The sequence below is a fragment of the Gopherus evgoodei genome, chromosome 15 (genome assembly GCF_007399415.2).
Source record: "Gopherus evgoodei ecotype Sinaloan lineage chromosome 15, rGopEvg1_v1.p, whole genome shotgun sequence".
Taxonomy (NCBI): domain Eukaryota; kingdom Metazoa; phylum Chordata; order Testudines; family Testudinidae; genus Gopherus; species Gopherus evgoodei.
In genome coordinates, this window is record NC_044336.1 from 22,058,093 (window position 1) to 22,073,970 (window position 15,878).

General features: G+C 39.2%; 1 protein-coding gene across 4 annotated transcripts in view; it reads left to right on the top strand.

The window, feature by feature from the left end:
- Nucleotides 1-15,878, top strand: part of HELZ (helicase with zinc finger) — a 135,739-nt gene that overhangs the window by 98,966 nt on the left and 20,895 nt on the right. For all 4 annotated transcript variants that reach the window (XM_030533979.1, XM_030533981.1, XM_030533982.1 and 1 more), the window contains 4 exons: nt 3,886-4,090; nt 9,083-9,134; nt 10,135-10,331; nt 14,946-15,153. In XM_030533979.1, the coding sequence (XP_030389839.1) occupies nt 3,886-4,090; nt 9,083-9,134; nt 10,135-10,331; nt 14,946-15,153 (662 nt within the window). The remainder of the gene's footprint in view (nt 1-3,885; nt 4,091-9,082; nt 9,135-10,134; nt 10,332-14,945; nt 15,154-15,878) is intronic.

Here is a 15,878-nt window from a genome sequence, read left to right on the forward strand (position 1 = left end):
TAACAATCTGTTTATGACAGTAGGAGACAAGGGGTAGCAAATGGAGTACGTTTCCTATGTTGTTACAGTTGCCAGCACTTCTGGTCCAATGCTTCAAAACAGTCCCTAACCTTGGTGAGGTATGACATGAGAAATAATGTTCATTGTGTATGACTTGCCTAGTTTATTTTCGTGCTTTGCCATTCTGAACAAGCTAAATGAAATGAAAAGGCTTTAAATAAATGTGTATTTTGTGTCATAAGAGACATAGCAAATAATTCTCCATCTCTAGCTCTAGACAGTGAGCAGAATTATTTTTAAAAGCAGCATTAATCTTTTCGTTCATTCTGTCATCAATACTAGGGTAATTATAAAATTTAAAGCAAAAGGTGTTTGACACTGTGTGGTGAAAAACTGTCCATCTGCAAATACCCAGTGTGTCACCCCATTAATCAACAAGCTTGATTACTTGTTTTCGAATAAAATTGCTCAAGAAATATTCTGAAATATCTCGGATGCCTGAGTATTGTAAAGCCTTGACCCCTAGCTCTGATAAAATAGCTCCATGTCATACATGGGCATGGAGAAATATATCAGTGGCAAAGACTCAGCCAGCATCTGGAATGGTGATTCCACTGGAGCTAAATGGCGCATTGCTATTTTTTCCCCTGCATCTTCACCTATGTGGGGTGAAATCCTGACCTCTTTGAAGTCAAGCCGAGTTTTGCCATGAACTTCAGTATGGCTAGTTTTTCACTCTTGGACTGCTTCTTTCTTCTTGAAAATTCCAGAGATAACGGGATTTATCTATGCTGCTTCCATTCTTGCGCCAGAGTCTCTGTCTTCCATAGTGCATGTAGAGCAATGATTCATCACTTCCACATTGTCCTATAGCATTTGTCACTTTTAGAACTATTTTTTTTATTATAATTATTTATTTAAAATACCATAGCACGTGGGAGCCCTAATCATTGACCAGGACCCCATTATGCTGGGTGCTGTACAAATATAGAACAAAAAAAGCAGTAGTCCCCTATAGAAACTGTGACGGGTTGAATCACAGAAACATTTTGGGAGCTGCCACCTGATGTGCCAAGATTGCTTCTACCCCTGCTTTCCCTGCCAGCTCAGGACTCCAGCACCCTGTCTTGCTGAGTGAGACACACTCGTCTGCCCCAGCACACACCCAGGGTCTGAATTACTTGCCTCAAAGCTGCAGGTTTACCTGAAAGCAGCTAACAGATGTGTTCCTGTCTTTAACACTCAGATGCCCAACTCCCAATGAGGTCTAAACCCAAATAAATCCGTTTTACCTTGTATAAAGCTTATGTAGGGTAAACTCATAAATTGTTCACCCTCTGTAACACTGAGAGAGAGAGATGCACAGTTGTTTGCTCCCCAGGTATTAATACATACTCTGAGTTAATTAATAAGTAAAAAGTGATTTCATTAAATACAGAAAGTAGGATTTAAGTGGTTCCAAGTAGTAACAGACAGAACAAAGTAACTAACCAAGCAAAATAAAATAAAATGCGCAAATCTAAGTCTAATCAAACTCAGTACAGATAATCTTACCCTTAGAGATACTTCAGTAAGTTTTTTCCTCAGACTGGACACCTTCCAGGCCTGGGCACAATTCTTTCCCCTGGTACAGCTCTTGTTCCAGCTCAGGTGGTTTGTTTACCTGCCCCATCCGCAGGTCCAGCTGATCTCGGCTCCTACTGGCCGTGGATCGGTGCTCCGGGCCAATGGGAGCTGCTGGATGTGGTGCAGGCTGAGGGACGTACTGGCCACCACTTCCCGCAGCTCCCATTGGCCCAGAGCAGCGATCGACCAGACCTGCGGACAGGACAGGTAAACAAACCGGCCCGCCAGGGGCTTTTCCTGCACAAGTGGCGACCCGAGTTTGAGAAACCCTGCCATAGGTGGATCAAGGAACTTTGATCCCTAAATCCTTTTTGCAGGTCAGTGTGCAGAAGACCTGCAGAATATCCGTTTACAGTTTTTGTGCACTGTACACAAAACTCTACACAAAACGCTTGTGTTTTGGCCTCTCTCTCCTATGGAAGAATCAGCCAGATTTTTGCCCAAGAAGACAGTCTTTTATTTTTAAAAATAATTTTTTGCTCATTTGCTTGGCCTCATGAGATGCCCATATGTAAAATGGGCACTAATTATATTTCCCATCTTCTGTAAAGCATTTACAGAGCTACATATGACTATAGTTCTTATTACCTTAGGTTCAGGAAAAAACGGAAGAAGCAGGCACCCCAATCTGCTTATGAATAATAGTAATACATTATACAGGCCTTCAATTTTTTTCAACACCTTCCAGTACAGAATCAATCTGAGATTGTCAGAAGACATTTACTAGTATAAAATATTGTCAGCCTGTTGTCTTTAATCTCTTACCAAAAAAATGAAAATTAAAGAGATGGATTGTTATTAAATGTGCCTCATAGAGTTTTCATCATTTCAACGTCTAAGGTAGTTTTTCCCCTAGATCTTTTATTTTTCATCACCCCTCATTGCTTGAAGGAGATAATTTAATACTTTTTCCTTGATTAAAGGAGATAAGATCCTGATTGTTGTTGTTTTTTAAACAATGATATTTAAATTTTTTCAGAGGAAAATGACTGTCCCATGTTCTGCTTGCTTTTCAGAAAAAGTATTTGTTGTTAGAGTTCCTAAAATCAAATGTTTTACCAATAGATATTGCCACATATGTTTAAAAAAAAGAGTAGACTTCTACATGAGTCACACTGAGAAATTGGAATGACGGATTGAAATGATCATTTACTGAGTGATTTAATAAAAAAAAAAGCTAATTACAGCACTATAGGAGAAATAATACAATCGTTTTTCTTACATGAACCTGGAAACCCGTATGAGATACATCCAAAGTATTATAATAAGAACAGTTTGCATTCATACCTGCCATTGAAGGATCTCAAGTGCTTTACATGTACTAATGTGTTAAGCCTCACAACATACCTGGGATGTAGGCAAGTTTTAACCCATTTTACAGATGGAAAAAATGAGGATCAAAGAGGTTACTTGCCTAAAGTCATGTGGTGAATCAGTGGCAGAGCCAGGAAATGAATTTAGCTCTTCTAACTCACCATCTTGTGCTTTAACTCAGGGTCATATTATTCCCCTTGCCTCAGTTAATGGAGTAGGGCCTGCCACCTCCACACACACACACCCCTCTGGGGTTGGACTCTTTTTGGAATGGGAGGGCTTGGGGCTGTGAGTATAGCTGCACTTTGCAGTTTGAAATTGCTGCCTCAACTAAGCAGGATATTAGTGGATAAACTAATTCTGATCCTGACAGTGACAACTTCCTTCTTCCAGGGGAGGCAGTATAATCTATTTGATGGGACATTGGACTGGGACTCAGAAGACCTAAGATCAGTTTCTGGCTCTGTCACTGCTTTGCTGGGTGACCCTGGGCAAGTCACTTTTTTCTCCATGCCTCAGTTTCCCTATTTGAAAAATGGAGATAATGATACTAATCTTCTTTGTAAAGCATTTGAGCTTTAATAGCGTTTAATGGGTGTAAAGTGTAGAGCTTTAATGATGATCTGTGATTTTACTGTGTATTTGGTCTTCTAGAAAATGTCTAGGTTAGTGCAGTCTCTGCTTTTATGTTGACATAGATGTAGGATCAGAAATGATATGACATAAGTTTAGGGCTGGAGTTTGATCTGCCTGAACAGAGCCTTATGCCTACTCTGTGGTTGGGGCTATGCATGGGCCCAGCCCCTGGATCTCATTGCAGAATTGGAGGCATGATGTATAAGATGGGCATGTAGGAAAAATACAAACTGTACTTAGCTGTGTAAAACCTCTGTTAACTATAACCTGAGTTGGTAAATCTTATTCTTTATAATCTCTTTTCCTTAGGAAATTTTGGGAGAGGTTTATTGCCTTGTGTCATGAGAATGAGAGCCTCCACGGTATCACGTTTGAACAGATCAAGGCTCAGCTGGAGGCTCTGGAGTTAAAGAAAACCTATGTGTTGAATCCACTGGCACCTGAGTTTATCCCTCGGGCTCTGCGACAGCAGCATTCAGCAAATACCAACAAACAGCAACAATCACCACCCAAGGTAAAGCATAACTGGTAATGAAGTTTGTCAGGAGGTGGGAGTGAAGGTAGAAATATCTGTCAAGAAATGACATAAAAGGTTTATTGGGCTAGCTGTTGTTTTAAAATAGCTTCCACGCATATGCAGACTTGCAGTCGGAGATGTCAATGCAATTGCTGAAGGCGCCATCAACAATTTCAAAAGAAGGCACTAGACCTAATTACAAGGTGGTATTTATTTAGCAATAGCTAGGACTGGACAAGATTGGATCTCTTATTGAAAGATATGCTCTAGCTCAACCACCATTCATTCATTTATTTATTGTTTGTATTACCGTAGCACCTAGGAGCCCCAGTCCTGGACTCCATTGTGCTAGGTGCTGTACAAACACAATCTAAGATGAGACAACAGGTGGATAAAGACTGGCCAGTGAGAGGGGAAAAAAGAACCAGTGTTAACCATAACCACAAATTTTTAGGCTTGGTGCAAAAATTACCGGGTGAAATTCAGTGGCCTGTGTTTTGCAGGCAGTCACATTAGATGATCATAATGGTCCCTTCTTGCCTTGAATCTATTGAAATACAGTATTTATTTAGCATTAACTGATTATTGCTGTTCATCAAAAGGCCACATTTAATTACTGTCAAGTATGTAACTAGAAGATGTTCTTGTTGATATAAAGGTGAAGTTTACCATCACACAAAACTAACCTTCTCTCCCCTTCCCAAGCGAGAAGATAGTACATGAATGGTTAAAGCATATGTTCCCCACTGAATTGCGCTCATGAAGAATAATATGAAGTTCTACATTTAGTTATCACAAAATGTTAATAAATAAGATACTGTTTTAATTGATCCATGTTTGCAGTTGTAATTAAAAAGTCCTTTGTTAGGCCTGTTAAAAATTTCATTTTATGTGAAGAAAAAACAGAATTTTTTGCAATTTTATATTTTTTATTACAAGTTAACAGTTAAAGTGAATTTTCAAATTAATGCTGGTTTTCATTGCTGATTTTTAATTTTATTTGTCAGTGCAGTAAAAAAAAAAGCTTTCACTTCGATAATCCTTTCAAAATGTATCTTTATAATTGGGACTGTTCATTTACTTTATCAAAATCCATTGATCTCTGACACACAATGCAGTTTTTTAAAGCTCCTAATAATGCTTTAAAGCATTAGGCTTATAAGAAACTTCAGGTCTGTTCATTTTAAATTGCTCTTTTTGCTGTTTCAATAATTTCATTTTTTACTGGTGATTCAGTCTTGAGTGCAATTTACAGTTGAAACATTTGCTATGTGTGATTTTAATTGGTAAAATTTGAAAATGTTTTTGACATGCATTGTATTAGTAAGTAAGAATCGCTGTTTCTGTAAGGCAGATAAATTGTTATAGTAAAAAAAAAGTTTTTGTTGGCAGTTTCATTTTTTTCTCTCTCAATGACTTGTAAACTAAGCACATTTGCTATATAAGTCAAAAGATACATTTTCAAACTGCCTGCACTTTACTTTCAACCTAAGATCTGAATATCTTTCTTCCACCTACATCATCACAGTAATAAGAGCTTTTCCATCTGAACAGAGTTGACAAGTTGTCTTCTCAGATGACAGGAGTAAAGTAAGCAGATAATACTTGAACACACGTAGGAAGTAACTACAATAAGTAATAAACCTCCCCTTTTTTTCCCTTTAAGTTTTAAAAGCCCGTGATTAGTTTTGTTCTTGTTAGGCCTCTTTAAATATAACATTTATTATTGTTAGTGGGGAGGAGGCTTGAGACTTGAATGATGCTAATGTATTTCTACTACTGAAGAAATAGGAAGACTAGTCCCCAAGAATTGTTCTGTACTGAGTTTATGGATATCTGTGCAGTTCAAGAGTTATTGCTTAACTGTGATCTATGCCGGAAAGTGATTCTGTAAATCTGGTACCTTCTTACATCTGACCCTTTGCTTACTCAGCATAAAATGTATTCCTTGATATAAGAACATAAGAACGGCCATACTGGGTCAGATCAATGATCCATCTAGGCCAGTATCCTGTATTCCTACAGTGGCCAATGCCAGATGCTTCAGAGGAAGTGAACAGAACAGGTAATTTATCAAGTGATCCATCCTCTGTCGCCTATTCCCAGCTTCTGGCAAACCGAGGCTCGGGACACTTCAGAGCATGGTTTTCATCCCTGCCCATCCTGGCTAATAGTTTTTTAATAAGTTTTTATGTGTGTCACCCATTCAAGGCCAAAACAGCTAATATGGAGTTAGCTGAATTCTGTACTGGCATGTGCATTATCAACATAATTGTGCTAGGCCAAATGTGAAACCTAACTGAAGGCAGTGGGTTTGTGTTTATTAATGGTGATGATGCACAAACCAGAAAGAATCTGGCTTGATTCTCAACTCTCAGGTTGGGTTGGTTTGCTATTGTGGGAAGTAAATTTAATCCAGAAGTCATTGAGAGCTCCACGGTGCCATTTATAGAGTCATTACGTGTGTAGAACTGCACTGTACATTTTTTTTAAAAATCACCATGTGATGCAGTTACATGCAGAATCTTAGTCAAACCAGGCAACCTTTCCACATTTTGAAAATACAGTCCCTAAAAGCAATTGCTGCAAAGCATAGCAAGTATGTTAGGTATAGCAGAACTTTTGTGGGCATATAACAGACTATGTGATACCAATTGACAGCATAAACAAATGCAGCAATAGAATTGTGTAAACAACGAATGGTTGATAATAAGGCACAAAACTTGCCTAAATTGTGATTTGGTATTAGGTCTCTTAGTATATGAATAGCCCTTTTTAAAAGCTTCTGGGGTTTTATTTGCTTAAACACAACTATTAAAAATAAATAATAATTTTTCTTTTCAAAAATAATATTAATCCAAAAAACAACAAGAAATTCAGAGACCAGTCTGACACTGTCCTTTGATCCATTTTATACATAGGTCAACATTTGTCAAATCCACCTGTTTCTGTACTTAGACAACTGATTAATTAGCTCAGACTTCTGGAAAACTACCTAGACTTATCTACTGGGCAAGTAAAGTTTTGCAGCCCTCAATAGGTTTTAAAAAATATTTTAATTTTGAGAGTCTGTTTCCTGATTCAGAAAAGCATCCTATTCAGAACATATGAACATGCTTAACTTTGAGCATGTGCATGTCCTGTTGACTTCAGGTGCTTAGGTGCTTTCTTCAGTTGATGCCTAAGAGTTCATTAAAGTGTAGGAGTGATAGCTCTGACGGTAGCCTCCCTTTCTAATATAAAATACACATGGCAGAGGCGAACTCATCCCAAAGATCTGCTGTTCCGGAGCTTCTGTAGATCTGCTCTATCATCCCTTCTGGGCAGCAGATACCGGGGGCGGGGTGAAGGGGTAGGGTAAAGATCAAGCAACCGATAATGAATTGCAGAAGGTGGGGTGACTGATTAACAGAAAATTACTAAAAGGAGCTCAGATTATCATTAAGGATGCATGGTGCCATGTTTTATCTCCTCCACCGCTGGCAGCATCAATTAGCAGCAATTGGCTGGCCTATCACTTCTACTGCATCTCCCCTCACTGCAGCATATAAAATCTCAGGAGCCATAACATATAACATTTCTGACTTGACGCATTCAGCTAATATAACGGGGAAGTATTTTTAGAATACTTACAAAATGTGAGGCTGAATACAAACCTGCAAGGGAGTAGGTACTCAGTGCTGCTAAGCCATGCCTCCAGTGCCACTATACTGCTATTTATACTCCCACCCCTACCTTGTAGTCTGGAGGTAACCTTTGATGAACAATGCTTAAATTGCTTGCGTTGGATTTTCCAGTCAGTTTCTAAAATGGTTGCCTGAGTACATTATTTCCATTTAGCAGCCTTTTATATACTTACAGCTTTTACAGGTCTTTTGCTTATTTTTTACTTTATTTTCAGTCTTCCTATGTAAGCAACTGCCTTCTTGTTTTTAAAAGTTCTCTTGTCGTACAAATTATACAAATAAGGATTAGCTCCTTAGCGCTTATTATACGTCTTTTGAATACATAATCAAAAGTTCCCTTCAGCAAAATGTAAATGTAATGTATACAAACAGAGTCAAACTAGCTGAAAATCAAGTATCAAACCTTAAAATCTATGTAAATAATTTTTGTCTGCAGGTTGCTGTTACTGTTTAGAGCTTAGGTCCCAGGGCCTTTGGTGTGCTTTAAAGCTCTAGACATTTTTGGAAACCCGTTTGTGAGTGTCAGATGTGCATACGTTGATGAAGGGGAGCGGCTAATAATAAATTAAGTTGGTAACAGCTGTTTGCTTTCTCCCTGCACATCTGTGATGATGGAAAAGTTTGTTCTTTTATCCATTCTTTATAGATTATCAAGGTATTCAGTCAAAGCTGGCAAACCAAAATAATAATAATAATTATCCTGACAAGTGTTTCTGTTCTAAAATTTTAATTTGAAGCCAAAGAAGATATCAGATCCTCAGAGAACCTGTCCCCCAACTCCCGTGTATATCATAAGATGTTAAAGACTATGCAAAGGCAGAGGCACTTACACAAACTAGAGTGAAACTGGTCATTTCAAATCCATATATCAAATAGCTTGTAGTTTCTGTTTCAAGCAGTAATAATAAAGCAAATCTGTATCTTTTCCTTTAGAGAAAGGGAGAAATGGAAGCATTTCAGATATTGCAATATTAGGGACAGTGCAATTTTGAGTACCCCCTTTTATTAGTCAAGTATGGCAGGGGAAATTGGAAGGATGGGCAGAGTGCACTGTGAAACAGAGATGCTTACTAATGGTACTTTGTACTGGCCTTGGTGGAACAGTACTGAACCAGTGGAATTGGGCAAGTAAAAATACTCAAGAAAAGAGTCGCAGACTTGCTGGTTTTTTCCAACCTCTTCTCTGTAATTATAATTAATTTACTTGACTATTACTGTGTTGAAATAAAGAACTGTCTTTGTGTTTGGTCTGCATTAAACATGTAAGGAAAAATAAGTCATTATGATTTTTTTTTCATTAAAGGGCAAGGGTCATCATCATAATCAGAATGACCATTTTCAAACTGATGGAATTGGTAAGTGTCTACTGTTTCTCTGGAGAAACTGGGACTGATTCTCCCATGCTTCTACTAGTTTGACTTCAGTGAAGTTAATGTTGATTTATTCATATAAGGGAGGATCAGGCCCATTATTTCTATGAAAGTCATTTATTCCTTATGTGAATTTAGCAGATATCTCAGCATACTTTAAGTAGACATTAGTTAACTCCTGGGTTCTCGTTATATGCTCTTTGCTTGCTGACTTTAGAACCTAGATACAACCTTGTTGCAACATAGTTGTTGCTACCATCATTCTGCCACAGTTTCCCTGACCTATGGAAGAGGATTTGTGTCTGAAACCCATGCTATATACCATCTTGGTATGGATATAATAACCTGGTGTGTGAACCCATCTTCACTAGCTAAATGGCTGTGTAAGGGAATCATGGTATAAAATGATAGTCCTCTAACTGTTTTATAACATAGTTTGGACTTACTTGGACATATGGATCCACACAGAGTTATAATTTACTGAATCATGATATTCTAGCTAGGTAGTCTACAGTGACTTCAGACCTATATGTATTTGTTTTTAATTTAAAAAGCATTTCTAGTTCCTATTAAAAGAGTGAAGAAGCAAACCAGGGTTGTCTTCTTGTTGTGTGTGCAATTTGTACAGTTCATTTGGCCACCTTAACGGTCATGTCAAATTTAAGTAAAAATGTATATATAGCTGGTGCTCACTGGGGAGCTTCTCCTTTAAACAACTCCCCTTGCTTCTTCCTCTCCTCACTCTCTTCCTCTGCTTTCTCCTAGTCCCAGAAGTTCACTAAAACTTAGCTTGTGTATTGGATCTGGGGAAACTTATGGAAAGAATATTGATTTTAGATTAATGCTCTCTCTGTCTGCATCAGATTTTTCTGTATAAAGATGAATTTGTAAAGAAGGGTCCTTTTTTGGAAGAGAAAAAAATAAGTCACCGAAGTACTTCATGTTCTTTTCCTCTCTTTGTGTTTCTTTTTTGTTTGTTTTTCAGTTCAGCCCAATCCTTCTGTCCTAATTGGAAATCCTATCAGAGCATATACTCCTCCTCCACCTCCTCCTCTTGGACCTCATCCCAACCTGGGGAAATCTCCAAGCCCTGTTCAAAGGATAGATCCTCACACTGGGACAAGTATTCTTTATGTACCTGCTGTCTATGGAGGAAATATGGTCATGTCTGTGCCTTTGCCTGTAAGCATTTATTTCCCTATTTTCTTCTTTATTGTTTAGATAAAAATGAATACAAGACTAGGTAGTGAAAAGTGTGCCAGCCTCTTTCATGCTTACTTGGGTTTTCCTGGCTAGGAATATGGTGATGACCACCAAGCTGCAAGGCCTTAATGATGTTGCTCCTACAAAGAATATCACACAGCCTAAAAGAGTTTTCGTGTTTAAGCCATATGAGGTTTACCCATATTGAAACAGAATGAAGATGGTCATGATTAATTACTGGCCTTCTTATGAGAATGCAGGAACAGTTGAGATATAATGGTCAATTATCGAAAGCTTTCTGAATAATATTGTTTCACAGGCATTAGTTGAATTTGCTGAGGAATAGAAGTGACAATGTGGTTTCTGTGTAGAAGTGTGAAGAGAGAACTGTTGTAAAGTTTCAAACGTCCTCATCTTTTATAAAGCATGGTAGGAGTAGTCCATAATAGCCCTGGGGTTTTCAGAACAGTCATATTATCATGGTAGCCTTTGATCTCAGATTTGCTAGGTATGAGGTTAGTTAATTGAACCATTGACCTACCCAGTCTTCTCCTTAGATAAAAACAAAAGTACTGTATATACAACCTCCACACAAACTCCCCACATTCATTAATTAAGATAATAATTTACAGGTTTGTTTTACTACTGTTTCAGTGACGTGGATTTTAAAACAAGTTACAATATTATCCATCTTTTATATTAATTTAACCCGTCAGAATCCAGACCTGGCAGGCCATGGATCATACTTTTATTACCATAAATATACAAGGAAAAATATAACATGTAAACAACACAATTTGTATAATACTATACCCAAATTAGAATGGGTTTGCTTGCTTGTCTTTTAGCATGCTAAGAAAATGTGGCTTGCTGAGTAGTTGGGGCTTCAAAGTTGCTTCTCTTCATTTTGTGTAAGGGCCTGTCTGCACTTGAAACACTACAAACATTGCTTAGTGCTTCAGTGTAAACACTGTTGGCGTAGGCAGGAGCGGCGCCAGGGTTTTTGGCGCCCTAGGCTGGGGTCTTTCCATGCTCCCAGTCGTCGGCAGTTCTGTGGTGGGGGGGGTCCTTCCGCGCTCCTGGGCTTCTGGGCACTTCAGTGGCGGGTCCCGGAGCGAGTGAAAGACCCGCCGCAGAAGACCTGGAGCGCGGAAGGACCCCCCGCTGCCGAATTGCCGCCGAGAGCAGCAAAATGCCACCCTCCCAAATCCTGGTGCTCTAGGCGACCGCCTAGGTCGCCTAAATGGAAGTGCCGGCCCTGGGCATAGGTAATCCACCTCCCTGAGCGGCAGTAGCTATATCCATGGAAGAATTCTTCCATCAACCTAGCATTGTCTAAACGGGGACTTAGGTAGGTTTAAATAAATTGTTCACACCCCTGAGCGACGTAGTTAAAGACAACCTAATTTTCTAGTGTAGACCAGGCCTAAGGGGCATTTTCTGATTTGCCTTTCCCTGTTGGAATTCAGGAGACACTGCAGTCAGTGGAATTACACCACAGTAAAAGTGGTATAAGATTAGGTTCAGACCCTAAATACTCACCACAGACATTCTCATTGCTCTATTCAATGTCATTTTTGTGATATATGATAGCAATATTTGCTTTAAAGCTTGTGATTTGAATAGATAGGACTATAATCCCATGTCTCTGAATATTGAACAGATGAGTACTTGAACAGGACCTCTTACTGTGGCTAATTTGACTGAAAATCCAAGAGTTTATGCTTCTAGTCTTTCATATACTCTGCATGTAAGTCTGATTTTCAAATCCACTTCTGTGACACTTCACAGGTGCACATCAGAGTCCCCTGAAGGAATAAGCATAATGGGAGATGTATCTTTCTCTCTGGAACATCACAAGAAGTGCATCTAATTCCCTCAGAGCTGTTACTTTATGACTAGCACACCGTTTGAAGTTGTCATACTGCTGAACCAAAACACACTAGACAATAGAAGATGATTATAGCTCTCCTCAGCTTTAGGCACTAAAATATTACCAGCATATGAAAATTGAATTACAAGCAGTTAACTGTCCAGCTGATCAATTAGAACTATTAATTTTCCTTTGTGGATCATTGTATTGCTGAAATTACATGCCTGGTTCTGTTGTCGATCACATTGGCATTGCTTTATCAATAGAATTCCCCTACTTATTTTTAATGGGAGTCAGTATTCCCTCCTCTCCTCTCTCCATTAGATGTAGCAACTATAATTCTGAGTGACTTCACCCACAATGTTACCAAATAATGATCATCCTTGAGATATCAAAGAAGAAGCTATAATTTGAGCATACGATGAGAATCCCTGATGTTTGCAGTTTCAGTTAGGTTGCAGGAATTACTTGCAGAACTATACATTGATGTAGCACCAAAGAGTGTTCTAGACATTTCACTGTACAAATAAAAAGCATGTTCCCTCACCTGGAGACCTTCCAATCTAAGATTAAGAGCAGAAAAATGTAGGTAGGGAATTGTGGAAGAGAGAACAGTGGTTACAGAAATAATGATGTGTGGTAACATAGTTGTGCACATCTCCTGAAAGTTTCTTTGGGGATAGGATGTATGCATGCACTTATGTACATATAATTTCTTATACATTTGTAAATATTCACACACTGTTAACTTTTTTAGTAGTTGTGTGGGTTCTTTATAAAAATCCAATTCATGGCTACTATTTTGAGGCTTGCTATAAACCCGTGCTTTCAGCTGTGGGTGCCCAAACCATCTGGCAACTATAGATTACACAATCTTCTCCTTTTTTAAGTAGTAAGACCACTGATTTCCATTCATTAGGTCAAATAAGTTTTCTTTTTACTAGGTTACCAGAAGTCTGCATATGATGGTTAGATTTAAATGGAATGAGACGGCCAGCAGCTGTATCTTTGTAATTGCTTACTCACTTTTTATTAATATCAAAACAAGATAATTTAAATATTTTTTTCTGTTTTATAGTTTAAGACCTAATATATTCCTATGTACCTCCAATCAAAAGAAAAAATATGAAAATATCAGTATGTTTATATTCCACCCCCGCCCTGGGGATGGATTTTTAAATAATTAGGTCTGAAGGTCCACATACTAATAAGACATCTGCTTTCAAAAAGAAGTATATTGGAGATAATTTGAAATTGCCCAGACACAATTGGAGGAAGCACATAGCCCAAAGCTGAAGTTCAGGAGTGCAGGTTTCAAAGGCAAATATTTGCAAAAATCTAATGAATTACTTGGAAGATGCTATAGGGATTGATTTATTAAAAATATAATAAAATGACTGCGGCCATGTAAGACAAAAAGCCTTTCTTGTATCGTTTAGGGCATCTTTCATATCCAGAGTAAAAAATGAGTGAGGTTGTCTGCTGCCATCAGTTAAGGATGGTTTGTCACACTGAACATTGACGATATTCATTTCATTCTCTTTTTATTCATGGGCTCTCCTTTTTTAATAAACTTCCCCACAAGGCAAGATTTGATCCAGGGATGTCTTCCTTTTCAGATTTTAGGGAACGAAATGCACAGTATTTTAAAGACCCTGGATTTCACGCTTTCAGGAAGTGAATTTTATTTCAAACAGATGGGCAACTCATGGGAGGAACACAAAGGGGGGCATGTGACCTCCCCACAAGCCCCCCCACGTGATTCGTCCTCGTCCTGCTCCCCAACCCGGGCCCCACTGCTCTTCCTGGGGGAAGGGGGGGCTCTGTTCTCCTGCTGCGCCAGATACCGATTTCAGGTGAAAAAAGGGCATGCCACTCTGGCACGACTGTAGTGGTGCCACCCCCAGCCCTGTCCTCCAGCTGTACAAACCCTAGGAGAAGCAGCTGTGTGGAAGGGCTAGGAGTGGACTGGGGGCCGTACAACTGTGTCGGAGGAGCTGACAACATGGAACCACCTGGCGGCCCCATGTTCTGCTCTTTTCACTGCTTTGATTCCCTTCTGAATGTGCCCCCCCAGGCATCTGAGGAGTGTCATGTGACCCTTCTTGACCCCCCCCCCAGGTGTCACCTTTTAAAATGTGGCCCATAACATAGATTTTTAGGTCCTTCAGCGTGTAACGTGTGGGTGGACTGCTTGATGCGCCCACCAGAGCCCCACTGACTTTACTGGGGCATTTCGTGGACAGAGTGACCTTCCTGGTCATGGTATCTAGTTCATAGGCTACCCTGTCCATCTTTCACTAATATGTTATCTAACCTGTTCTTGAATATCTGCAGTAATGGTACGTTGACCCAGCTCCTTTATTTAATCAGTTTTGTCTGCTTTTATTGCAATTAGGAGAAGGGAAGGTCCCTGCCTTCTTGTTTCAGTGGCTTTCAGGTCTTATCTCCTGTCAGATGCACTTCCATAATTACCCTCTTCCCCAGTGTAGCCCTTGTTGATTTATCTCACTCTTCTTCAAAAATCTTCTCCTCTGTGACCCTTGCTACTATGCCTGAACTTGTTGCTCTTTTTTCCTATCAGTCACACATGCTTTATCACCTCATCATCACTGCTACTATGGAGAAGTGCTTCCTGAGTCAGTAATTGTAACTGACTCTATGCCTTTCCTTAAATGTACATTCATTTATTGCATCTATTTTTTTTCTTAATTACATAGGTGCCATGGACAGGGTATCAGGGTAGGTTTGCAGTTGACCCTCGAATTATTACGCACCAAGCAGCTATGGCATATAATATGAACCTGTTACAGGCGCATGGGCGTGGGTCTCCTATACCTTATGGCCTGGGACATCATTCACCAGTTAGTATAGGGCAGCAGCAACTTCAACATCAAGAAAAGGAACAACATGAACAAAATCGAAATGGTGAGTTGTATGTTTCTTCAAATCCCTCAGCAGGTGACTTCTTGTTTGGTGACGATATCTGCAGTTCCGACAGAATATTGTGAGAGGAAAACCTGTCATTTTTAAAGTGAATTTGAATGTTCCTGACAGATGTTGAATTTGACAGCAATGGAAACTTGTTCCTCTGTTTACACACAGGACTGGCGATCACAGGGCAGGGCTCTCCATGCTATCCCCAACTTGTGAACACCAATCCTGTTCTTTAGGGGGCTGATGATAGTTCATTTCCCATGGCCCACACAGAACCTGTTCTCTTTCCTGAGACTCCCCACGGAGTTGGTGTGTTTTGGGATGTGGATGTGAGGAAATAGACACAAAGTTAGAATATTTTTTAAAACATTAGCAACTATATTAAGCAGAAGTGGTTATCTGTGATGTTGCCTAGCCAGGAAAATAGCTGGTGTTTGGAAATTCTATCTTTACCGTAGACTTTATTATGCTATGAATTGTGTGTCTTTAAAGGGAGGCTGTGCAAGGCTGTAGACCAGACTGTAGACTGGTAGTAGTGGAGGATTCATTTCCTTGACTATGATCTTAGCATTGGACATAACCCTACTGAAGTATCCTGAAAACCCAGGGACCCGGGTTATTGAAATGTCATTTATGATTTTTTTTCTAATATAGATGAAAAACTATTTATATTCCAATATATAGGAAAATCATTGCCAATCATTGCATGATTTAGG